Below are 27,326 nucleotides of genomic sequence, written 5' to 3' on the forward strand. Positions count from 1 at the left end.
GAAAACAGAAGTGGAATTCATTGTGTGTTTCGTTTTTTTTTTTTATAGTATATTGGTAGTTCATCCATTTGATGCATAGTCCAAAAACCTCATAAATATGAAACAAGGGTCAAAAAGGTCAGTCTTGAACAGATATCCATAAAATATGCTATATTCTGTTTCAAGGGTTAAAATACATCCACTCATGTTTGTGAGTTTTGATATTTTAGTTTACTTTAATATTGATTTTTTTTTTTTTTTTTTTTTTTGCTAGTCAGTGGGGAATGAGGACTACAATGAGCGACCTATTGGCCTTTAGAGCTGCCAGAGGTCAATCTCCTGACGGTGATTCACAGTGAAATTATTACGATTTTCATAGCATTAAACCGAACCACTGTGACGGAGGCTATTGTTAATATATGTTCAGCTTAAAGAGGCAAACCACAAGGCAGCTCTAGCAGACGGTAGTCCCTTTCACAAACATGTAGCAACGATCAGTATGAAAAATGAAGGACAAATATTCACAAAGGTGTTGTTACTTGAGGTATTTTATATTGTGGAACAACATGTAGTATATCTAGTAAGGCTCTGTACAGCACACACTTTATTTTTGGCATTTCTTGCAAATCCCCTTCATGTTGTCCATGGGGATTTCTGCACTACACATGCAAACTTACAGCCTACAAAATTATACCCGACTTTGGCTCTTTATTGTCTAGTGAGCAACGAAAGCAGAATTGACTGTGTCTCAGATCTTTTTTAAAAAACAACACAGTCCAACCCCGGGCCTTGTAAAACCCCTCCACAGAGTCACAACTCCTCTATTTTCTCTTTTGGATAAACACTAACTACAAATACTAACACTGGTCAAAGCAAAATAGTCCAATACTGCTGGATCAGTGGTAGCCCAAAGGAATGGAGAGCTGTATTTAAGTAAACTGCGGGGAGGAGGGCAGCCCTATCGGCTCATTGTCTTTGGGTGTGTGTATGGAAAGCTGTTTGTATGAGCGCCGTTAATGTCTGAAAGTTAAATGACTGAGGCAGGTGGCAAATAAAGTGGTGCTTTGGAGAGGGAGAAAAGCGGAAAAATAACCCCCAAGGAAACGTATTAGTCGACATTCAGCTTTGTTTAAGAGGAGGACAAAACTGCTGTGCCTAGAAAGACTGCCTGGGCTGAACATCTCTAACTCGCTGAGGGAAGAAAAAGGGAAAAAGATAGGACTCAGTAGGAGATGTCAAGCCTTTATCAATCTTACATTAGGAGAATGTTAATCTCAGCAAAAAAAAAAAAAAAAAACTCCTGGTACTCTTCTCCACTGGGCTTGCTTTTCAAAATGCTTGTCTCCTTTCAGCCAACTTCAAATCAATTTCAAGCTCCAATGAGATATATATGTAAAATGTTAACAGAGAGGTTTCAATATTTATAGTTGCTCAAGAGGCCTTCAGCTTTGTAGCCTTGAACAGAGAGACGACAAATTTAACAGTGATTCTTTTTTTTTTTTTTTTTTTTTTCTTCCAGTGGTTAAGAGGAACATATTTTTTGAGGGGGCAAAAACCACTTATTTGACATGACACAAGCTGAAATCGAGTAATTCTCAGCGCCGTGTTGACAGTTTGATAAAAATACAAATAAAAAAAACTTCTACCTCCAATTCCAACTCCCCCATTGTGCTATGTCAGACACAAGCCGATGACTGCTAGTACACAGCCTGAACTACAGAGTTGGGTATACTAAAGGAAAAGTATCAAGCGAAATACATCAGCTATTCTGTAAACACTGCAGGGCTCTCCAGTTAAGGAGAGCAAAATTGGCTTTCAAGCTGAATCTTAGGAGAAGAGTGACGTCCGTTGCAGTCCACGTAATGTCGGCGTGAAGTATTGGTGGGAGTTCGCGATCGCGGCTTCGGCAGCTTTTTGCTAAACAGGAATAAACAAGACCGCTGGGAGGGGAACGGAAGACTTGACTGGAAAGAGCATCCCGTCTGCATCCGCACATGCGGCAACGCTGATGGGCAGACTGCCTGCTCGGCTGACAGCACGCCTGCGCCGGAGCAATCAACAATGTCATTACCGTGCACTGCATCATTTAATATAGTGCAAAGGTAAATCAGGATTCGGCGGTATGAGCAAGACGGGAATACGATGAGACCACTTGAGGCAGACGGACACCTCGATCGCATGGCCGTGCACGCCCCACCATGAATGCAAACAAACAACAAAATAAAAAAAATATCCTCTATGCACCGAGTAAGAGACAGACACATACATGGAGGGAGGCACACGAACAAAAGCATGCAAGATCAGAGCGGAGGCCCGGTGCTTGTACAGTTAAATTATTGAGGTCCTCTGTGATGCCTCTCATCCTGTCAGTGTGGGTCAAAAGTGAAGAATGGGGTGAAGCAGCAGGGGGCAGTACAGGATTATAAGGGGGGCGGAGGGGGTTTGTGGCGGAGTTTTGTGATGGAGGAGCATTCTACGACCGCGAACCCCATGTCTCCCCAACCCCGCCGCTTTAAATCTTTAACAGGCAGGCTCTCAGAAGAGGAGCTTCAAAGGGCCAGGGCTCCACTGGAGGCGGCGAGGGGGGGGAAGCGCAGAGTGCAGAGGCTCCGGCTCTCAGGCTCGCTCCTGTCAGTCGCCTCATGCCGCGATCACGCTTCTCCCATAATGCGTTCATGTCGCTGCGCCCTACGTGTCGCGAGCCCCACGCGACGCACTCGCAGCTTGATTGTGCCGGAATGAAAATGATTAGGTGTGGTTAGAGGTTACACTATTACAATGTAAATTCTCATTTCAGCACTGATTCGCCGGTGAAATGTTTTCGTCGTTAACGCTGCAGAGAGCACGCGCGGATTCCGCACAGAGCCACAGTGCATTTGTGGCGATGACACGGAGACCTAATTAATTATAAGTCAATTAGAATGTGATCTCAGCTCTCTGGCTCCTTAATTGATCAGCTGCTTTCATCTCTTCTACAGAGAATACAGTAACGTCAGTAATGACTACACGGGCTGCTAGTTAGCGTAAACAAACAGCTTACAATGTATCACGTACATACAGGTACGCAGGAGCACTGCTTCTGCAATGTGATTTATCTTAAAATGCCAGAATATGCGCTGTCTGGGGATCATTAAAAGATTTAGCTACACAGCAAAATCGCCGGCATTAATTGAACTCCGACGGTGTGAAAATCAACACGGCGCCGGTGTTTACGTAAGCCCGCACAATCAGAGTTTGTTTAACGGTTTGGGATAGTTTTGAACAGCCTCCCGGGAGCCGTATCAGCTCCATAGGGGGACGCACAGCACTCCAATCAACACCTGTCAACTCCAAATATTGTCACGGAAAAATCTGAACTGGAAAATGTGCTCTATCAGTGTACGCCGCTGCATCAGCGAGGTCAGCGCAAAGCCGGCTGCTGTGCAAACAGACGCAGAGCCGGGGAAATATGTTCTCCTGTCAGGCGCCGTCAGCTCACTGCATTTGCATAGGAGGAGAGGATTATGGGAGTCATGAAGAACCACAGCTGAAATATTAAGGTTAAAGTTAAAGCTCAGATAAAATATTTAAGATTAATACTCTTTTTTTTCAGTTAGACAGGTTTTTATTCAATTTCTTACTTACAAGAAGGCTAAAAAAGGACACACATGATCAGTGGGAAAATTATTTTTAGCCATCCACCCTGACTGACTCTTGGTGGTGGCAGATGGATTCTGGTAAAAATAAATAAATAAATAAATAAATAAATAGGAATAATTAGAATTAGAATAATAAGAAAACATAATTTAGTTTTGTTCACCCATGAATTATTACAAAAATGAATTATGAGCAAAATGAGGTATTGAAACTCAAAGCATTCAGACGCACGGTGGTAACAGGTTCTCTCATCTTGGCAATGGATGAACTTACATCGTTATTAAAGGGACACTTCACCCAAAAAACTATATATTTTGTGTAACAACAGCAACAGCAGCAAAAAAGATAGATAGATACATAGATACTTTATTCATCCCGAAGGAAATTCGCAGTTTTTCAGCAGTATCCACAGATTACAGATTAAAGAAATAAAAAATAAAGAATAAGATCTAAAGGGGTTGAAAACATCTATTTCAAAAGAGTGCCTTATGACAAGAAGGGCAACAGATGGCAAGAAATAACAAAATGCTGTAACCAATTACATGGCAAGTGATGTGGTGCCAATTCAAGCGGCCCAGAGAGACGGTTTCAAACAACTTCTGACTACTTTGGACACCCTGACTGGCCAGAAATATTTAAGTCATGAAGCTCTGCCTAAACTGTATGATTAATGTCGCCAAACTCTGGAGCATAAACTGAAGAGGCTTCCATATTTTGCCGCAATAGATTTGATAATATCATTAACAGCATCTAATATACTATTAACAAGAGAGAGCTAGACAAGACAAACATTTTTTACACATTTTTGAGGGATGCAAAATGTCGTTAACGGAAAAATCCACCAAAGATTGATATTGAGATACAGTGGTCCCTCGTTAATCGCGGGAGTTACGTTCTAAAAATAACCCGCAATAGGCGAAATCCGCGAAGTAGTCAGTATTTTTTACAATTGTTATAGATGTTTTAAGGCTGTAAAACCCCTCACTACACACTTTATACACTTTTCTCAGACAGGCATTAACATTTTCTCACTTTTCTCTCTTGTTGAAACTCTCAAACCTTTGTAGAAAAATAAGTCCAGTAAAAAAAAAAAAAAAAATGCAAAATTGCACTAAAAAAAAATCCGCGAAACTGCGAGGCCGCGAAAGGTGAACCACGTTATAGCGAGGGACAACTGTATTATATTTTGTCAACATCGCGCACCACCCAACACAAAATATACAGCCTTTGGATGAAATGTTCCTTTAAACTAAAGTCACTCACATTCTCAGATTGAATTGAAAGTGACAGCCGAACAGGAAGTGATGATGGACCTGCAATCAGCTCCGACTCTGAGGGGCTTGTTTGAACATAAACTGTTGGCCTCCTGTGTAGCACTTCTGTCCAAACTGACTGGTAGAGAAAATGTGTACGGTGGACATCTACCCACCAGTGTGTGTGTGTGTGTGTGTGTGTGTGTGTGTGTGTGTGTTGTTTGTGTAGTAGATGGGGAATGTGCTGCAAGGCCAGCAATGACGGCTCCCCACTGAAGCCATTTCAGTCCCTGTGGTGGTGAACTGCTGTCAGCCCTGCTTTGTCCACACACACACACACACACACAAACACACACACACACAGCCGCTGATGAAGACCCATCACAGTATTAACACCTCAGTGGATGAAATTACACAACACAAACAAGACACAAAACACCCACATGCGCCGCAGTGGTCCACATCTGCAAGCTGTCTCGTATCATGATCAAACGAATTGTTCTTTTTTTTTTTTTTTTTTCTGTTATGTTTCTGTTTCCTTTGTTGGAAGGCAAAGGGAGAGAACGGAGGAAGGGAGGGAGCGAGGGACGGACGGATCCATCACCGCCTTCCCAGGAAACTGCAGTGTCAGGCTCACACGGGCGTCACCTCGGCGGAAGGGGCCGCCGCTCGTCAGGCGGGTCGAAGCGTTTCCTTTTCGGTTCTCGTAACAGCGGGGCGTCGTCGCACAAACGCCGAAATGGCCAATAATTAATCGATGTGTGCAGATCCCCACGCAGGGACACACACACACACACAGCCTTGAGCGAATCTTAATGCATCCTTCCCCTCTTTAACTATGTATAGGTTATGACACATTGATTTCTAATGTATCAGGTTATGACAGCTCTTCAATATTGCTGGAGGCAGCTGTGGGGCTCACAGAAGTGCGAGCGCAGAGGCTTGAGGCGGCAGACCTGACAGGGGGGAGCTGGAATTACGGAGGAGGCTGTTGTTGTCCTGACTACTGTCACGGCCACTCACAGCAGACCCCAGCAGCAGCCTGCCGGGGTCTGCTGTGAGGTATGACTCGGGCCGGTGTGTTTGAGTTACCTTAGGTGACTCCTGAGCCTCTGTTTCCACCTCAGCTATCCCCGCAAAGGCAGAATGGGCACAATAATGAGCCAAACCCTGCCGTCCAGGATCTCTGTGCACAAGATTTTTTTTTTTTTGTGTGTGTTGTTTTTGTTTTTCTAGCTGCCGATCTGACCGGTTGTAGTCTGTGTCCTGTGCTATAAGAACCCGGGGGGGATTTTCCATTTCTTATCCACCCCTGTTAGAGCTATCAGCTATGCCAGCCTATAAATAATGCAGCCTGCGTTGGGGGCGTGAGGTCACATTGCTTTGTGAGCAGCTGTAATGCCCGCGCCTTACCTGAAGGAGGCAGCGCTCCTTGAAGACGTAGCCGATGAGCTTATCCAGGTGCATCAGGCACTGGTGGTACCGGATGTGGTGGGTGAGGACGGGCAACATCATGGCGTGCTGCGGAAGAGAAAAAAAAAGGGAGAAGAGAGAGAGAGAAAAAAGCAAGGAGGCGGGCGAGGGCAGAGATGGGAAAAGGAAAGATGGGAGAGAATAGGATTTGAAAGATATAAGAGAGGGGAGAGAGAGAGAGGGCGGAGGGTTTTGAGAGAAAGTGTGATGAAGAGATTGTGAAAGAGAGGGGAAAGAGAGAGGGTCGGCAGAGGGAGCAGAGAGGGAAAAATCAATCAGCCAGTCATTATTTATTAAGTGGCGCACTGCAACAGAGAGATGAAATAATCAAAAACCCAATCGCTGCACTGTGAGAGGGAATGACAGAGAGGAGGGGAAATTCACTTTTGGACACGGTCAGTCAAATCGAAGCCCATTTCGACATGTTGACACACATCCATTCGAACAAACACTGTCAACCCTCACTCTTCCTGACCGTCATGTCTTTAAAAGAAGTTTGAGAAGATCCAAGTGAAAGTAAAGTAGGAGAGGGAAGAGAGAGAGAGAGAGAGAGTGGGTGAGATAGTGGGTGGGTTGGTGAGTCGAGTGGGCGTGCGAGTAAAAAGGGCGAGCGAGGGAGGGCGACTTCGCGAGGGAGAGCGCAAAGTGGAAGAGAAAACAGCCAGTGGTCAGCAAATGAATGTGACAGTCGGCGAGCCTGATGCAGAGCCAATCTACAAAATCATTAGCGGGGGCTTATCAAGTCGGGCAAGTCGGAGTGGCTGAGAAACTGTAGCTAGGCTGGTGTACACACATTAACCCCATGCCACCACATGAGAGCGGAGGGAGCCACGCATGTTTTAATTAGTGCTGCTGGGGAGGGCGAGCCGCCGGCCCGGCAGCTACAACCAGTGCTGCCACGCAGCCCCGGGGCCATCACAGGGGCGACGGTGACACACTCCCCAGGCCTTGTTAAGCAGCCAATTAACAAAGCCAGGCCCTGCTCGTGTCTACAGCTCCTGACCTGTTCTGATGACTGGCTGAATGACTGAGCGGCTGTGTGAGTGTGTGTATGTGTGTGTGTGTGCGACTGGCTTATTAGAGTGATACCCCGGTAATTAAAAGGTGGGAAATTTTCTAATTCACTGTCAGGGATGAAGCTTGAGGATCCTGGACACTGTCCAGCCGAGCAGGATGAGCAGCCCCGAGTTCTCCCCCGTAGCCTGGCTGCAACATCACCAGCTCGGTGTTCAAATTACGCTTCAACTCACTACATCTCCATGTTGTTAACTCTGCAGTTATATAATGGCTATTCCACCTTGTTTTCCTGATTTAAATTGCATCCATTTGTTTCGTGGGATTAAATATTATGAACTGCATGGCCTGGGCATCATGTCTCTTATTGTACACTGTAGCCTTAGCAACAGAAATGCCATTATAAGGCTATACCGGCCTACAGTGCTTTTAGTTCAATCTATAACTATTTATTAAGATATATTAAATCAGAAATTCCAGGTAATTTGCAATAGAAATTGCCTATTCCCCAGACTTAGAACATAATTAAACAGACATACAGCATCTGTGCATGTCCTGACTTGGCTATATGATGCTTATTTAAGTTGATCAATACACAGTAAGTGATGATGAATGAACAAATACACTGCGAGGGCTCTGTTAATGAAGATCCACCACCCTCCTCATTAGGGGTGGGACAATAAATCGATGATGCAACGTATCGCGATACTTCCTCTTGTGATAAATTATCAATTCACTTGCGCCAAGTATTGATATTTGAGTTTTTTAACTCCAGATGCACATTTGAGTTCCTATTTTTCCCTGTGATGCTGGGATTCTAACACTACTGTGTGTAAAATACTGTGATAGTACCATATCGCCGGTTACCCTGTGACTCCCACTCCTAATCCACATCCAGCAAACCCTCCCTGTTTTTATGTGCATGGGTAAACATTGTGGAGAGTGTTTTTTCCCATCTCACTGATTCTGACCAACTGGTAGCCTCCACAAGGATGAGATTAGGGACACAAAAAGGCAAAACAAGACAGGAGAACGGTACCGAACTAAAAAAAAAAAAAAAAAAAAAATCATTAGATAGATAGGTGGATACACATGGCTCAACAGCCTTATGGATAAATAAATAGATCACATCCCTGCCTCCTGTGGTCAGCCGGGTCTTTGACTCCTTCATGTGAAACAGTGAAACAACCTCGCTGTACCGACATGAATGTCAACAACTAGGAGGTTGATTTCTGGCTGCCTCCTTTTTAGAATCAAGTGATTGCGGGTCAGTTTTGACGTTACCGCTCACCTGTGTCACATGTTGTGCCGAGTGGACGCTTCAGCTCCAATTGAAACTATTCTCGAACCAATTAGCTGTACCACTCCAGCTTGAGGCAAATATAATTGGGCAGCAATTATGGATCAGATCCTTCTTTGCAAGACCTTGCTGTGAGGGAGGTCTGGCGTGCTAGGCTAGCCCTTTCTGTCATTCCTCTCCAAATGTAAGCGCTGAGTATCAGCTGCAGGCTCTATGCGCCGCACAGAGGACAAAACAGAAGGGTAGGGCAGGGAATGTGTTCACAGAGTGAGGTGAACGCTGATACCAATTACTCTCTGAGTAATAGGCAAGCAACTTTGGACAAGACAGAAAAAGCAGTAGAAAATAAAGCAAATTAGTCCTCTCTGAACCATAATTATTACAGTTATAATAACTGAACAAACGCAGGTCTGTACATCTCAATAAGCCAAACATGGCACTACCGCTTTCACGGTTAGGGCTTCATGTCCCCTTGGGGCCGACCACGTTAAAAATGCATACATTCAGGGAACTATACAGTGCATATTGTGTTAGTATGAAGCCAAGTACACAGCCTCTTCTCTGGGAAAATCACACTTTCCTGTCAGGCTGCCGAGCTCAGTGTGACATGTAGTCCACGCTGAGATAAATTTCCATCCCGGTTTACTGTACTCTAATGTTGACAGATGTGTGAAGGAACGTATGGTACATGCATACTTGTTATTCTGTGTGGTGGGGAAGTTGTGTATAAATAACTTGGCAGGTCTGTGACACTACTTAACTGAGTGTATGGTTACTCAGGCACTGTGGGAGTTCATTCTCACAACACATTTCACTAGCAGTGAATGCAAAAGTGACGCAACATGTGGAAAGATCAAAAGTCAGAGTTACTGACTCCAGCTGTGCCATGGATAGTGGCCTGACCGAGTGCACGAAGGTGTGAGGGTTCATGTCTTTGTGTGTGCATTTGCATGTTGGAGTTCATGCGCGTTCACACACGTGTGTCTCGTTACATGTGTGTGCGCTCGTCTGAGAATATGTACAAGGCTCAGGGTTCCCCACTTGGAATAAAATGTAAAATTTCTTGACGTTTCAATGACTAAAACGTTGAATTTGTAAAACCCACATAACAAAATTGGAGGGGTTTTTCTTTCACCAATTTTTTTTTAAAACTTCAAATTCAGGTCTTATTAGGTATCTATTGTTTTATTATTATATTGCCCTCATTGTATTGTTTTTATTACCAATTTGGTTTGATGTCATTGTGTGCCATGTCCCAAGAGTTTATTAAATTCCCTGAGGGCCCTGAATGGAAACAGACTTTCGAGGCTCCATGACTTTCCAGAAATTCCACAACCCATGGAAACCCAGTAGACCTTTTTTTAGATTTTTTTATTCTGTTGTACTCAGATCTTATTCTGTTGTACTTAGATCTTATTCTTTATTTTTTTTTATTTTATTTTATTTTTTTTATTATTGATTTATTTAATCTGTGATCTGTGGATACTGCTGAAAAACTGCGAATTTCCTGCGGGATGAATAAAGTATCTATCTATCTATCTATCTAGATTTATGTTTTGCTTGTGTGTTGCTCTTCCACGTTGTTGTCTCTGAGTGCACGTGCACATGTGTGTGTTATGTGTGTGTGTGTGTGTGCATGCTACATCCGCGTGAATTAGTCTAATCATGCGGGCGCACAGTTGACGACTGTTACCTGGCAGACGTCGGAGCGGATGCCAGTCTTCCAGAACCCCTGGCTGCTGAGCTCCACCGTCACCTCGCGGCGCATGGTGTTCTTCTGACGGATCTTCTGAAGAGCTTCCTGCCAAACAACCAGCCAGTCAATTATTGATCCGCCTGAGCACAGCCTACAGGGACAGCTCCCATCCTCACAACCCCGCCCCATCCTCCCCTCCCTCCCCATATACCCTCTCTCTTTCCCTCCAGATAGGCCAGCTAGCACATACAACAAACTGAAAATCCCCATAGCATGACACACATACGCCGCAGCAACAAGGGGAAGTGACAGCTCGGCGGGTCCCGGCTAATTGAGGCATTGCAGCGGGTCAGAATGGCTGTGGGCAGTGGCGGTGCTCGTTGTGGAACGGCTGGTACACAGACGTCAATCCCAGGCTCGGAGCACCCAGGCACCTGCCTGCCCATTAAGACCACCACACAAGAGCCTAGAGGTATCTGCAATAGCAGCAGCAACCGTTAGAGACCACAGCTGTACACACACCCACACAGACACACACACACGCACGGTGCACCATGTCACTCCTACAGCAAATAACTGGCAATTCAACAGAGATGTGGCGAGGGGGGGGTGGCGGGTGAGGCTGAGACAAGAGGGTCCTACAAATAACAACCAAGATGGAAGATATATTGACAGATTGCACTCTCTAAATGTGTGTGTGTGCGTTCGTGAGGGAGGAGAGTGCGTGCATGCGTCTGTGTGTGTGTGTGCGTGTGCGTTTCATTCAGCTGAGATGCTATCGACTGCGTCTGAGTTAGCCGTGATCTGCCTAAAATGGAAAGCCAGGAATTTTTGACTCGCAGAGGAAATAAGAACAACAAAGGCATGAATAAATAATGCCATCCTACTTTGAACCGCGCATCAAAGTGAACACACACACACACACAAACACATACTCACTCAAGCAACCACACCAACACACACACAATCTTTCCATGGACAGCCAGCCACTGTGTATGGAAAGCAGCAATCACAGAGAAGTGTGAGCGATATGTAAATACTGTATTATGCAGGGCTTTCTGCAAGGACATGCAGCGGCCAAAAGTGGAAAAGGTAACCAATTAACCAGGAGGGAGGAGAGTAGTTGAGATTGTGTGACCAAGCTGCTTGCAGTGAGTTTACTTCTATGTGGCATCACCTGCACTTCACCACTTGAATTGGACCATTTTTCCAACAAGGACAGGCCAGTGTGTGTTAAACTTTCATCGCCATCGGTCTAAGCCTTTAACTCATCCTAAAGTTTTATTCTCTGGAAAATGCAAAATGACATGGTAAAGCCAATTGTAGGTGGTTACTGCCCTGGCTGTGTTTTTTTATTCTTCTACCACACTGTCTTCATTTTATTAGTGATATCATTGTCTGTATCACAACACTTTTAATGCAATTTGTTTTTCCATACTTACTTGTTATTTATGCATTTTTATTACTTTTTCCCCCACTGTTCTCCACCACATTGAGCTTTTGATGTCATTTGGTTTCCTCTGCCCACTGCCAGTTCATTTGTGTTTGTCATACTGATTTTTTTCTTTATCTTTTTGGGGCAGGATGTTTTCATAATCCCCTTTGGGGTTTTGTTTTTGTATTTACTTTTTACTTTACTTTCATTTTATTTTTCTCTTTGTCAGAGTTATCATTTGTATGTAAGCACAAACAAACTAAACTTAAATCTAAAGCTAGATAAGGAGTCGTGATATATTTTCTCAGAGGGCAAATACTGTACTTTTTCATTATACGAAGTAAATATTAGGATCTGAAAAACAGGATTTTTTTTTTTTTTTTTAGTCTGGTCTAATTTTGATTTGCATGGACTTTGCTTCATTTTCCCCCACAGTCTGCAAAGTCTGGACTGCCATTTCTAATACAAACCTACTTCTGATTTCATTTGCACAAAGTCTTTTTCTTCAACCTGTTGAATTTGCACTCAATACTTTACAAACTACTCCACAATTTGCAAATCTGTCACAGACGTATGTTCAGCATGATGAAGGACAGACAGCTGAAAACAAACACTCCCTTTAGTAAAAAGACAAATTACAAACACTGCAGCCACACCGGCAACACAGCAAACCGACCTGTGCACTTCAAAAAAAAAAATATTTTGACACATCTGACATTCATTGAGTATCCTGCATGTACAATAGGGCTGCACAATTAAGCAATTGAAACTGCATAATTGACTACTACAATCATAAGAGGCTGTTATGGCCCTTGTCAATGATATTCATAAATCCCTGGCATAAAAAACAGTTGTATGTTGGAGAAAATCTGTTATTATATTAAAACTAAGTCAATCCAAAGCATTACAATCTAATTTCTCAGTCACCAAATTGTTTTGTCCAAGAGCTGAAAAACAAAATCATGCAGAAAAGCTGCATCCAAATGGAATGTGATGCAATGCTCTGTGAATATTCATAACCACAAAATGATTTTTTGCAGCATCGTGCATCTCTGATGTGTAACCATATAAAATGCCTTTGGAAAGTATTTAATCCCACTGACTTTATCATTGAAGAACTATCTGTAGAATTCAGACGCTGAACTGTGATAAGCAGAGGCAGAGATTTGGGGCAGGGTATAAAACAATTTCAAGTGTTAGTACTTAAGAATTCATTAGGAACTTGAAGATATGGAGCTACGCAGACTCTTTCTACAGCTGGTCATCTGACCAATCTAAGCAACCAGATAAGAAGGAATTTGGTTTGGGAAATTAAGAACCAAAGGCTAACTCCGATGAGTTCCTTGCCTGCAACTGAGAATCTTGCAGGACAGACAACGGTGAACATATATGACGACCTGCTGTCTAATAACTGTGATATTTAAATTGTGATGACATCTTTTAGTTAACTTAGCTTCGAGGGCTCTTGCACCTAGACTCTAACAAGCCATTTTGGAGACATTAATTCATTAAGTCATTCAACAACCACTGGCTGGTGATTGGCAGGTAATGTTGGTGGCTTCGCTCTATACCATGGCATTAACAATGATTCTACAACTCACAGGTAAGGGGATTGGCGGACTGATGCAAATTTAAGATACAAAATGATGGGTTGATTTTTGATGAGTGCCATTTGTGGCAAAACAAAACAGGGATGATTATAATTTGCTTACTTCTGGCACTAAAATGTTCCTTTTCAAATGGCAAGAAGTACCACGAAAATCTTGTAACATCATTTAAATAACACCCCTTACTACAACAATGCATACCAAATCTAGGATAAGAACAGTTTTAGGTCATAACCCACATTTTACACATCTGGGCTGTATAACAGAGAAACCAGATGGAAGCCACTCCTTAAAATAGGCGTATGACAACAGCCTGGGGTTTGTAAAATGCACACGAAAGTTTCTGAGGCAACGAGACAACGTTTCTGTGGTCTGATAACACCGAAATTGAACTCTGCACCTGTAACTTAGGGCTCCATGTCTGATGGAAACCACGTTTTGCTCAACACAATCAAATCATTGTTAATGGGAGGGAGCGTCATGCTTGGGGATAGGGAGCTTTTCGATGTCAAGGACTGGGAAACTTACACAGATAAAAATAATAAGCGGAGCCAAATACAAGAAATTTCTTGTGAAATACTGACCTAAGATCTTACAATGGACTCACGATTTATGTTCCAACAGTACAATGGCCCACAGAAGACATCCCAGTTAACACTGCGGCAGTTTCAAAATAATGGTCCTTGGGGGTCCCAGTAAAAGCCAAGAATGGTTTAACTTGAAATTAGAAGCTTTAAAGGATAATGCCAGTATTTTTCAACTTCGGCCGCATTTGTCCAACTTTTGGGGTCCACATGACTGATAGGAAAAAAAAAAAGTTTTGACGGTGGCCCCATATTGAGAAAAAACGTTTAAGCTGGCAGTCGCAAAAGAGGCTGCAATGTAATCACAAGTTCAGCCGTCAAATTATGTCCACTAAAAGTGCTTGTTTTTGCCACTGACAGGTTCTCACTGCCATTATAAGTGTCTGACAACATTATGGAAATGATCCCTACAGAGCTTGACATTTTTCTTTATGTCTAATAACATTACCTCCACTCTGTCAGCAGCAGGTCTCCCCACTCTTGGAACAGCATTTTTCTTTAGGAAAAAGTGCTTTGGTGTATGATTTCTTCTCCTCTTTGGCTGGCAGTTTTAATCCCTAATAAAATGGTCACTGCAGACCCAATGGTCTGGAGCAGCGTATGGACAGGAGTGTTCTCATCTATGTGTACCACAACAAGCTACAACTAGCTAGTTCAGTGTGTTCCTATTCAACAAAAGCAGCCTGCTGTGCAAAGTTTGGCCATCATTTTGTAACAACTCATCACACACAAGACGTCAGAGCAAGACTTCTCCTTGAGCTCGACTTCTCTTGAGGTGGTGCACACATCAATCTGCTGCAAACTTGTCCAATTTGATTTTATTGCAGGCTGTTTCGTGGTTGCTGACTGTGGCGATGTAGCTCAACACTGGACCAATTCCATTTTTTTAAATCCCTAATGAGCCATTTGGACCCCAAAAGGTGGAAAAATCAGGCCTAGGTTGAAAAATACCGGAATGATCCTTTAAGATATTCCGCATCTGACCTGAGGAAGCGCATCTGCATGTAAGAGTGGGAGAAAAATCCCCAAATCCAGATGTGTGAGCTGGTGCAGACATATCCACAGGTGCTGCTCAAAGTCCTGACTCGAGGGGGGTGATAAGGTAAGATAAATAAATGAAAGATCTCTCATTTATCGCTTGTCTGTTTTTCATTTCATTTCTGCATTTATTTACCATGCGCATCACAATGATACTGGAACTGGAACATCACAACTGCCAGATGCACTGTGTTCAGGGTTCGTAGCAAAAAAAAAAAAAAAAAAAAAAAAAAAAAAAAAAAAAAAAAAAATCATAATAATTTGCAACAGCTGCCTTGTTGGCCTCATTTTTAATTTATTTGCAAAAACCTTTGATAACATGTTTTAAACAAGTTATTATGAAGTATTTTGGGTATAAAGTTGTATGTCTGTGTGCTTCAGGACTAGCAAAGTGCTTGTTTGTGTTTCTCAGATGGACTGTCTTGGGGTTCCTCCTCCAGGCACTCCCCTTCTCTGAATGTCCCTCAGTGCCATACACTCTCAACCCACACACAGTCTTCCTTGCTCTCAGCATGAGGTCTGGAAAGGGCCGCCATCTGGCCTTCTCACCAGGGCGCCACCTCTGCTCTCTGTGGACCTTCTTGGACTCCGGACTAACAGCAGAAGCATCCAATTAAGAGCCGGTTAGAGAGAGTGTTGCCATCAACACCCCTAACATGGCCTTTCATACCAGTAACAAATAGGCGTGTTAACGGCTCATCCCTACCACGACTAGGTTTGTTCCTCAGTTCTATAATGGTTTGGCTTGGGAAAAGAAAAAAAAAAAAAAGAAAAGAAACTGACTCAGAATTCAGTCATTTAATTTAACAAATACCAACAGAAATCAATGTTGACTATATTACATTCAGAATGTGCTCAATGTAATTTCGCATCTTGTTCAACAATGTGCATGAATCACGGTTCACCACCAATACAGGTCAGTGAGACCAAGGACCGCAGCATCACTGGCTTTGACTTGAGTAGAAAATCCTTGTAGCGAACACCTTGCCTATCAGAGGAAAAGACGTTTATGTATTCACTGAAGGACTCGCACCATTTACCCAAGAAGTTTAGCGATACTGTCTTGAGCTTTAAATAGTAAGTGGAAATGCTGCACTGCCGCTGTTGTGGAGACACACTAACACCTCTAATGCTTGTGGTGGAGCATGATGGACCGAGTATAAGTGTGTGTGTGTGTGTGTGTGGGTTCACTAATTGCTCCACTGCAGGTTGACAGTGGGATTGTCAGGGCCTCTTAGTCAGAGAGCCCTGCCGTGGTACCTGAAAACAAGCTAATTGAGCTCAGACTTCTTACTCATTATTGGTTCTGAGAGTTTCGAAAGGACCAAAGGAGAAGATTGTATCTGAGGCAGACCCAAAGCCTCGGAGAGAGAAGACGCTCTATCTACTGTAAAGAAGTTACAGCAATTCCTACAGGACAGATATGGTGTGACAAAACACAAGATCCACAGTCCTACCACGAGGACACATATTGCAGCTTTCTATTGCCTGTGGCAACCTGGTCATCACTTTACTAGACCGAGAATGTTCTTCTTTCTGGCTCCCAGTGGTGTAATGACCTTCACTCCCTTTCTTTAATTGTAAGCTGTAAACACATTACATCTCTTTGAGGAATACTTCATTAACCCCCCAAACTCTGCAATGTACACAAAGCAAGTCCAGAATATACACGAACAAAGGAGATAAAGAGGGACATATTTCCAGGCTAAAACCTCCCCAGAAGTTGAAGTAATTATAAGACATGCCGGAGGAGCGGATGGGAAGAGTGAGGAAAGGAAATCAGAAATACTAGCAGTCTTTGGTGCTGCAGTACGGGTGAGACAGAGGCCAGGCAGCATGCTTAACAGCCCTGCATGTTTTCTATTCCAAAAGTCTTATAGACCTTTATTACTTGAGTGAATTTAAAGATTTGGGTTTGTGTTCAGTCGTGAAAACTGATAATAGGAGGCATACTGATACTGGCTTGAAAACTGGACTGTAAGTTAAAAGCAAACAGTGTAATTCCATATCACTCCACAACTTAAGCTTGCTATTCACACCAACAAATGCCACATTATGTGAAACTCGGAGTATGTTTAACACTGCACAAGAAGTCTAAATATTTGTCTGTACCCTCAGTGTTGTGTGCAATTCCCCTCTGCACTCAGACATGATCAAAATAATGCATTTCCAAACATTTCAGAGTCAGACATAGTTAAGAAACTGCATGCACAATTTAAGTCATCCCCTGTTGCTGTGAAACAGCAATTGCACAAATGTTAGACTGCAGTTTTAGCAAATGTCAACAAAACTAGGAAACATTGGTGTTGTTTATGTGAGCTTTGGCTGTGTCACTTTTGTTTAGTGAAATAGCTTCCTTGTTACTTCCAGGCAATAACTTTGACAACCAGCAGCGAGCTCCCAGATAAACAGCATTTGAATCAATGTGCACAGCAGGAATAATAGTAACGGTGATAGTTTTGTTTTGGTATTAATAGCTATGGACCTCTTTATTTTTGCAGAGTGTGCTGGAGTTTCCATGTCTCAGTCATATCTATCACGTTAGCAGGAAATAACCTTTCAAAATATTGAGACTGAGGACATGTTGCACCACATCAAGATAACAACTGCAACCAACAGAAATGGCCTATGGACAATATTAAAAATTAAGTGTGATGTGGGAAATGAGGCAAGATAATGAGGAAAGAGAAAAGCACTATTGCTCTCCTTCAACCCACCTCCCTCTGTGTCAGCTTCTGCTTGTCAATCTGCTTGACCTTGGGACTGTTGGCCAGCAGGTGGCGTAGTTTCACATAGCTCTTCCACAGCTTCTGGTACCTGCCAATAGCAAATAAGGAGGCGTCAGGCTGACGGGAGTCTATCTCTCTTGCTCTCCTCCTCTTCGCAACAACACATCAATATTTCATCTGCGGCTCGCCCGATATTAAACAACATCATTTAACAGTAGCCTGCGGCCATTATTCCATTAGCTGCTTCTGTGTGAGGGCAGCAGAGAGAAGATTCCCCTCCGTTTCAGATGTTCACCATTTGAACTGTGGGGTGAAAAAAGAAGTTCACACACATACGGACTGGCAGGGGCTACTGGTTCAAACCTTTTTTTTTTCCTCGTCGGGGCTACAGTCATGCAACATTTGAGCAGCCCTGACACATGGCATGAGAGCTATCTCACAACGCGCTTCCCTCTCATTCTCATTTTCTATAAACCCATTGTCTTTGGCCTCATTTGCATTTGAAAAGAGCCAGGGAGTTATCGGCAAGGTGACATGTAGCCACCACTCTAACCACCTCCCCTTTCTCCCCCGTCTCTCTCTCTCTCTCGCGCTCTCTCTTTCAATCACACCTCCTGATTGATGGACTGAGGGCCGAGTGTGACCGTTCTGCTCCCATTCAGGAGACTTTCTCCTCATTTACCAAGAGTTATTCAATTATGATTGGTGGCGGGGAGAGGCGGGGTGGCGAGGGGGTTCGGGGGGGGCAGGGTGGTGCATTGAGAAAGAGAGAGAGAAAGGGGGAGGGGGGGGAGGAAGAAGAGGGAGGGAGTACTGTGGGATGGAAGAATTATAGAGCTTTAATAGTGGAGACTTCATTAGAGACTGAGACGGGGGAATGAGACGGCTTTACCGCCCCGATTATCGGCTCACCACCACCTCCGTACTGAGGCAGCCCAGGCAGACAAGAAAGAGAGAGGGAGAGAAAGAGAGACAGAGAGAGACAGAGAGAAAGAGAGAGAGAAAGTCTATCCAGCCTGGGAGGCCCCCTCGTCCCCAATCCGCTCCAATGACCTTTCCACAGATCCGCTGTGTGCTCTCAGGGTAGCACTGCCGCGGCTGCCGCCACTCCCTGCACATGCTTTCATTAGCATATGCTGCCTCTTTCTTTCTCTTCCCTCTCTCTCACTCCCTCTCTTTCTTGTCTCGTTCCATCCCTGCCTCCTACTCTCCCGGCCTCTTCTTTCTCTCCTCAGTGTCTCTGGCTTTTTTTTTTCTTTTTTTTTAAACTCCCTCTGTTGCTGTCTAACCTTCTGTCCTTCCCTCGCTTTCTCTCCTTCTCCATCTGTCTATCCCTCCATCCCTCGCCGCCTTTCGCCGTCTCTCTCTCTCGGCTATCATTCCCATCCTTGTCTTGCTTGTCTTTGGCTGTCACCGTCCATCCCTCCGTCCCCGGCTCTTGTTTTCGCTTTCCATCTCTTGACCTCCCACACGTCCTCATTCTTGCCTCAGTGGTCCTGATAGAGACAGAGAGGCTGGAGTGGCAGCCCCCGAACGCAAATGTGTCCGGCGGGTAGCCGTCGGGCAGGAGGAAGACGGCGCATCCTCCTCCGTCGCCCGCACTAATATATGCCGTGTCCGCAGCTTCCTCTCTGTGGCATCGCCGCCGCCGCCGCAATCAACGCCGAATCCTGCCCTCGCTACACGCATCATTAGCAGTGGTAGGAAATCCTTTCCACTGGCCTCTTGCTATTCTTTTCTGCACCGGCTAATGATGTCCCCGTCCGTCCATAAATTTGTCGTTGTCTGCCACTTTGAGGGGTGATAACACGGCGGCGAGGCACACGGGGACGAAAGAACACAGAGACGGCCGACTAAAACGTAGCGGCGGGAGGCGGCGGACATTAGGCGGAGGACATAAGCAAACTAGCGCTGCCCAAATGGATTTCATAACGATCGTGATCTCGTTTGCATCTTTGTCACCGTCGTCGTCCACCTCCGTCTCCTTGCCGATCACGATCATATATTTGAATTTAAAAGAATCCCACAGGTTTAAATTTAGATTTGGCAGCGCTTGTACTGTAAAGGGGCTGACTTTTGATTGGTGCTCGGCGTGGTGTTGTCGCATCTCGGAAACACCTCAGAGACTACAGCCGAGATTATCTAATATACTGCTTTTGTTAATTATGCAGCAGCACAGTACAGTATTCCCTGTCGCAGCCCTGTAGCATGTGTGTGTGTGTGACATTACTATTCACAAGACATAAACCGTGACTCCTGCGGCGAAGGCACCCAGCGGAAACCCGGGACCCGTGACGACGCATGTGAAAATGTCACGCCACTCGTTTCCTCATCCTTCTATCCGCCTTTCCATCTCCCCCCCCCTCTCTCTCTCCTTTTTGACATACGCCATTCTTGCTCTCCCCGGCGCAGAACACGAAGCATTCTGCCGTCGACATGTCCTGAGAGAACGATGGTGAATAAGGAGAGGAGGGAACGTGGGAGACGAAGACGGCGGGGGGCGGGTTGGGGGGGTTTTCGAGGAGAGAGAGATCTGTTCTCATCATGGCCTGGCTGACATGTATACGCCGGGGTGTGTGTTTGAACACGTGTGTGTGTGAAGGCCGAGGTGTGTAGCCTTTCGCGTGTTTGATCTTACTGAGGGTCGCCTGCGTAGCTGAGCTGGGCAGGCCGGATCCCGAAGTGAACGATGATGGGGAAGGTGATGACGTCGGGGTTGAACTGCTCCCGGTCCAGTTGGTCGATACGCACTGAGCTCGGCTTCTGTAAAAAATAAATAAATAAATGAATAAATAAATAAATAAATAAATAAATAAAATACACCACAATGTAAAGCTATAGCTGGATTTCATGCTATAGCGCCAACACATTCAATAATAATAAGGGAACCCATCAAATGTGCAATAACAAAATGATCCACGCCATGAGGGTGTCTGTCCCAGCGATGTGATCAGATTCGGCTCGTGGCACGTGCGTGGCAGCGATAAAGCGATGTCAGGAGCAGCGAGCGAACTTCTCATGCCCTTATCGGGGAGGAGATTGACAAGCAACATGTCCTCAGTTAACTCTCAAATCACAGTTTGCCTGTCAGGCATTTTGCGAGATCAGAGGAAGGGGCTGTAGCATAAGGCGTGATGAGCTGAAGAGCAGATGGCTCGAGGCTCGCGCTCACCTTGACATTAGCCGCGCTCGCTCGGCGCGGGTCGCAAACAAACTTTGATTTGGGGAGCGAGAGGTTGCGTACCAACTTTGATTTTTCCTTTTATGCAACATAATCGGGTTTGATTGGTTTGATGGAGGCTTTGATGATTGCCCTGTTGAGAAGACTGATGCGAATACACTGTTCATGCTAATTGAGATGCGAGACCATTTTGCATTCACTGATGATTTACCTATGCTTTAATGTGCCATAGCTGATTGGAGTTTGATGATATTTATTCCCTCATTACTCTACTGTGCCAACTGTACAAATAATCACTTAAGTGTTTTGTGATTAGCATTGACCCTCATTGATTTGTTAGCACCTATCTATGGCGTCTAGCGCAATAGGTGAAATTGCCTTGACAAATCATTGGAGTTATATTGTAAGTATTGACTCTCATGCGCCCCCCCCTCTCCCCAGGGAGGGATCAAAAACAGTTTTCATTTCAAAATCCCATACTCTCACCAACCATTTAATGAAATGGCTTGTTATTTCCTTGACCTTATCTATTTTCTGTTGTTGGGAGGACAAAAGGCAGAGAGGGAAAAGTGCAAACCAAAGGACACCATTTAGAGCGAGAAACAGCCTAATTTGATGAGTGGAAGGGTGGGAGTGGTCAAAAAAAAACTTTTGTGAAGGTTTTATTGCTTAAAGCTTCATTTACATGTACCGGTGCAGCATGAGGTCGCCATTAAAGATGCACTGTTTTTCCAGGAAGAAAAGTTATGGGAGCTCATTTCATGGAGAAGTTAATTTCTTAACTGAATCTGAAGGTTCTGGCCACCATTCAAGATAACTTGCACTGACAGTGGCTGGGCAATCTGTCAAATAAGCACTCTGTATCTGAAGATTATTATTCACTTTCACAATCTGGAATGACAGCAGTTTTACAAGCTCATAAAATGTATCAAGATTGAACAAGAGTATTGTCAGGACGGCCTGCAAACTTTAAAACCTGGAATAATCAAATTTATTCTCCATCACTGTCTGAGGCTTTCCAGACCTTTGTAGCAACCCGAGAATTAATACCTTAAAACTCCCCATCTCACAATAAATGACAAGACTGATGACAGAACGGTTGACCATTGCCCCAAATATCTTATTTTTCACCAAACAGGGTAAGCCTCAGTATATGACCCTTTTAAAAGGCTCTGCTTGACTGGCAGACCAATCTTTGACTTGGATCTAGGGAAGGTGTACAATTACACACCCACATCTGGAAAACCGAAATGCAGCCATTCAGTGCTGCCAAGAAGAGGGCCTGACTCATTAGCTCCCCCACTCCCAGGGTCACGCAATCATGTTCGTTGTTCATATGCAACCTTTCAGCAAGCAAGACGTCTACGCCCCTGTCCAGATACAATTACATCTTTAAAAATGCAGGCCAGGCAAAAGGTTAACCAACCTCATCTTGAAATAAAAGCTTTGGCTTGAATTGTTCCGCGAAGACAACAAATGCCCTTGGAGATAATAGGCGAGGTTGCTCATGTCGCAGGCGAGCGAGAGCGACCTGTCTCTCAAAGAGTCAGGGTTGGGGACAACGGACGCCCTTGAAAACGGCAGACAAGGCCACCTCCTGTCATAACAGAGGAGCCGGGCCTTACCATGCCAGGGTTGGTGACAATCATGCCCTTGCACTCTTCGGCATATTTCTGCCACTCCAGCTCCTCCCACTGCAGCATGTCTGCGATCTCCTCCTCAGGGACCAGCGGCTTGCTGCTGCGCAGGAGGTAGAGCAGCACCTGATGCATGGACAGCACCTCCTTCCCGCCGTCTAACAAAAGGATGAGGAGAAAATCTAGACTCACATGAATGAACACAGGCAACACGCACGCATGAACAGAGCATGAAAAAAAAAAACACCAGGAGGCAAGCAGTGGACCGGGGCTGCACAATTAATATAAAACAAAACAACTACATATGTACATATATATTTTAACATTGCACTCACAGCCTTGACAGCTGCAAAGTATGAACTGCAACAGGCGATGAATCCCTTGTAAAGGAAGAAATGTTTCAGAGAGCTTCTTAAACCAAGTATTCTCATGCGGTGCAGAATCCCTGGCCCATTAATTAAGGTTAAAAGTCAGAGAAAATCTTAATTTTTATACAAGCGTTTCACCCCAATTCAGCCCATTTCAAGCACTGGACAAAAATGCCTGCATGTATCACAAAGTCCACATGTATTACAGTGGGAGCAACATATAATATGCAGCTGACATACACAGACAAAGGCATTAATGTGCAGCAGCAAGGCATGCAAATGTGCTCGACATAAAATTATCCCCATACAATGATGACTAATGCTCAAATGCACAGCAAAATCTGTGATGTGCAGGCACCCAGACACATGCATATGAGGAGAATCAACGTCAAATAGACTCAGGTTAATAGACACTCATGCAATTGATTGACTTCCATTTACAAGTGTTCACTCAACACAAATAGCCCCTGAAAATCTATTGGCCTCTCACTCCTGGAAATGCATTAAGACAATAACAAATGCATACCCACACACTCTCACTATCACTCTCTCAAATAAACAACATCATGCTCTCACTTTAACTCTCTCTCCTCCCTCCCTCCCTTCTTTCGACAGATCACATCAAAAACACTGGGTTGGACTGCTTTTTTGTTGTTTTTGCTTTTGTAAAAGAGGCAGATAAGTGTTCGCAGTACACTAAATTGGGAGAGCTAAAGAGAAATTGTTTTTTGATGGAAAGAATGTAGGTGGTACAGCTGTCATAACAAAATGCTGCGGCGATATCACAGTGCACCAGCACCATCATGTGTATCGAAGATGAATGACACGCAACTGCAGAGCGGCTCAGTCACTTGAACTGGCCCGGTCGCTGCCAAGACCGCACGGCAAACACCGGGGGCTACAAACACAGAGACGCCGGGAGTAAACATCAATGGAAACACGCGAGCTTGTTTTGTTTTTCTGCTGCATGTTTTAAATCTGGGAGCCGTGTTCTGCCACAGCTGACCACAAGAGAGAGACAAAGGGCAGAGGAAGGCAGCACAGGATCTATTTGGGTTGCTTTGAGTCTCACCGGGTAAAAACCGGACAAAACGGGGCATGAAGTGGAACCTCTGGCACCCGGCGGCCTCGTTCTCAGACTCCGGACCTGGTGACAGGAGCAGACAGTTTGGAAAAACAAACACAACGTCTCAAGATCAAACACGAGATGCTTTTCAAACAGACTAAAAGACTAGCACTACACATTCATGGTCAAAAATGTTAATCCAAATTATGCTGCGAGGTATTCTGATCATGATTATTAATCACAAACATTTGTACTAAAGATAAGCGGAGCTGCATTTATTCCACTGCTTTTTACATCAACATCTTGACTCTCTGTACACGTGAAATGACACTTTTCCTGCAGGCTTACAACTGTTTATTACTCAAGGACAGCTTTGCTATTTGGAGTATTGTCACTGCAGAGTTTCTGAGGCAGTCAACCAAGGCACCGTGTATGGAGTGAGCTATGAATCGGTGCAAACTAACAATTACTATTTCTCTGTGTTTGGAGTCCTGCACTCTATTCACCCAATTCTCTCTTCCTTCCTTTGTATGGGAGAGAACACTGAGTCAAACTTCACTGTGAATTCTGGCAGCTTAATGTTGCTGTGCTTATCGGGAAACACACATTAGTCTGGATTAGTAACTTAAAACCTTTTCTGAGGCATTAAAGGTTCAGTGGTTAAATTTGACATGTATATGATCCACCAAGCAGCGCCGCAGCACTGATGATGTAATAACTGCCGGATAATGTAATATCTTGTCAATATGTGATAAAATGTCCCTCTGAATGGATTGAAAATGCAATAAAACCTGCAAATTGCATCACATGATTGCTTTAAACAGCAGCAATAACATGAAAAGACAAGTTAATGCTTTTTACTATTAATTTACTATTAATTTAACACGGTAAAAAAAAACTTATTACATAACATTTTGAATCAATATTATTAATAGTAGCATCTAATCAGTTAAGAATATGTCATACTCCCTAATAAATACTAAACACAGGTTAATGATGTAATGTCACAATATCTAAAAATGTACTATTGCAGCAGATAGTGATCGTGTTTCAACCCATATAGAGAGATTTATGAAATTCTGACATCTGGCGATTACATTTTCAACAGTATAAGTAAGGTATTCTGTGAGAGTTTAACTTTAAATGGTTCACATTTTATTGACAGAATCTCTTTGCACCCAAACACACCACAGGGGGCAGCAGCAAGCACTGACATACAGCAGTATTGAAACAGATAGCCCTTAATGGAACAAATCTATTTGTAATTTACCAGTAAAGTGCAATAATTTGGAAAAATATTCTTTTTTTTTTATGTTAAGGCAATACTGCAAATAACCTCCATCTTAACAGGTCATTTAGTCTCACACTGAGTCTCAATATTTTGTTTTTGTTAAAACATGGGCAAAAGTCTGGCAGTGGGTTGAGATAATTGCACTTGTTTCCAATGCAGTTTTCCTTGTTTCAGGATAATTTTTTCTGGAATCACCTTTAAATATGTTCAAACAAGGCAGAACAAGGCAGATCAGCCCACTAGGATCAAGAAAATAACACTTGAATTAAAGAAAATTTTGGAAACATGTGGGATTATCTCATCCCACTGGCCAATTTGTTCCCACAAAATTTCAAGACTGATTATGTGACAAAATGATTTGTTAAGATGGATATGTTTTTGTTTTTCTTTATTTTTTTTTAATCCGCACAGATTCGCAGTGGACCTTAATGTGTCGTTCACTCCCATACAAACACAGATGGCATTTGTCATGGACAGAGGGATCTGATAACACGTCGCCCGTGCTGCAGTTGTACCTGTCAGGTTCCAGTCGTACAGCTCCAAAATGTCCTGGAACAAGTAGGAGGCAAACAGCTCGAGGCCTCGGACGCAGTAGTTCTGGACACAGGGGAGAAGTGGGTGTACAAACAGGACTGTAGGCACCAGGATGCACAAACACACAGGTACACTCCGAAAAGGGCACACTGCCACATCGAGTGCCTTAAAGCGGCGCAGATATGACCCCCCGATAAGCAAATCCAGTTCTCCAACTTTACAACATAAGCCCCCTTATCGGCGTAATCAACCGCCGCGGGTTAAAAAGAACCTCTTGTTCCCCTCCTCAAAGGATTTAGCACCTTCACCCGCCCAGGCATTGAGGTGTGAGGGTTACGTGTGGCTCAGCTGTGCTCAGAGTCAGCCGTTTGAGATAAAAACAAAAGGGTGAGAAAGGAGAGAGAAAGAGCTGGGAGATAAAGTGGGTTTTTACTGACCTCTGGTGTCATCTCCTCTATGAAGTGAATGGTGTAATCTATGTTGAAGCGGATCACACGGCACAATGGAATCTGTGATGATGAAAGGGACGGAGGAAGAGAAGGGAAAAAAAAGGAGAGGCCGACTCATTACCATGGCGTTAGGAAGAGGTTACGGCTTTTCAAGGAAACTCATTAAAAAACTCATCTCTGCCGCGGCGCTGGCCTAAAACGGCTCACATACGCTCACACACACGTTTATAGAAATATATACGCGCATAGACTCACACCAAGGCCGCGGAAATGAGCAAACAGGTAAATATCCATGTGCAAAAAAGCAGGAATCAGGCACGTGCGGACACCCGGGCCGGTACACTCCCGGAAAACCACACCACACACACACACGCACCAACGCGCATCGCTTTTGAAAATTAAGTAACTGGAATCTCGCTAAATAGATAAGCCCGCTCTTCTGTGTTTAATCTCCCTAGTTACATGCTCTTTGTTGTCTGAGCGCATGGGGGTCCATTTTAAGAGATTAACCTGGGAGCCACATGCACTCTTGCCCATCCCAGCAGCTAACTAGTGGGGGGCTAATATCACCACGCTCCGAGGTTCCTAATCCCCGCACCGCCACAAAGCGTTTACACCAGCTTTTAACAAAGGTCTGTTTAAATTATCCAGCTCAAATCAGGCCTAATCCTCCGAGTTCTTTTCAAGCTAGATGGATATTGACCAAATATGTTAACATGGTAGTTTATTATTCCAGCACGCAGGAAAGTACACATAGATACGCACACACACACACACACACACACACACACACACACAGAAACATACGGACTTTCAACAAATCCCCCCATCTTTGGACCAACCGGGCTTTATCCCCTATTGATTTCCCACCCGCCTTCCCCCCAACTTCCTCCTTGAAATGGGAGGCAGGCAGGCAGTTCAACAGCTACAGAGAGAGAGGGTCTTTTCAACTCTGGACCTCTGTAATGTCTGACAGTCACTGATGGGCCTTCAAAAGTGAGGGAGAGGACTTTGCATCAAGGTCAGCCCGGCGAGAAAAGGGAACTTTGTCTCGGC

At 44.1% G+C, this 27,326-nt stretch overlaps 1 protein-coding gene across 1 annotated transcript in view; it reads right to left on the reverse strand.

Annotated features, from left to right (window-relative positions):
- drosha (drosha ribonuclease III) overlaps positions 1-27,326 on the reverse strand; it is a 97,520-nt gene that overhangs the window by 55,343 nt on the left and 14,851 nt on the right. The window contains exons 10-17 of the mRNA XM_030078938.1: positions 26,259-26,330; positions 25,803-25,884; positions 24,003-24,077; positions 22,551-22,720; positions 20,383-20,507; positions 17,733-17,832; positions 10,349-10,456; positions 6,282-6,389 (exon numbers count right to left, since the gene is read on the reverse strand). Coding sequence (XP_029934798.1) covers positions 6,282-6,389; positions 10,349-10,456; positions 17,733-17,832; positions 20,383-20,507; positions 22,551-22,720; positions 24,003-24,077; positions 25,803-25,884; positions 26,259-26,330 — 840 coding nt within the window. The remainder of the gene's footprint in view (positions 1-6,281; positions 6,390-10,348; positions 10,457-17,732; positions 17,833-20,382; positions 20,508-22,550; positions 22,721-24,002; positions 24,078-25,802; positions 25,885-26,258; positions 26,331-27,326) is intronic.

This window comes from Myripristis murdjan, chromosome 20 (genome assembly GCF_902150065.1).
Source record: "Myripristis murdjan chromosome 20, fMyrMur1.1, whole genome shotgun sequence".
In the NCBI taxonomy this organism is placed as follows: Eukaryota; Metazoa; Chordata; class Actinopteri; order Holocentriformes; family Holocentridae; genus Myripristis; species Myripristis murdjan.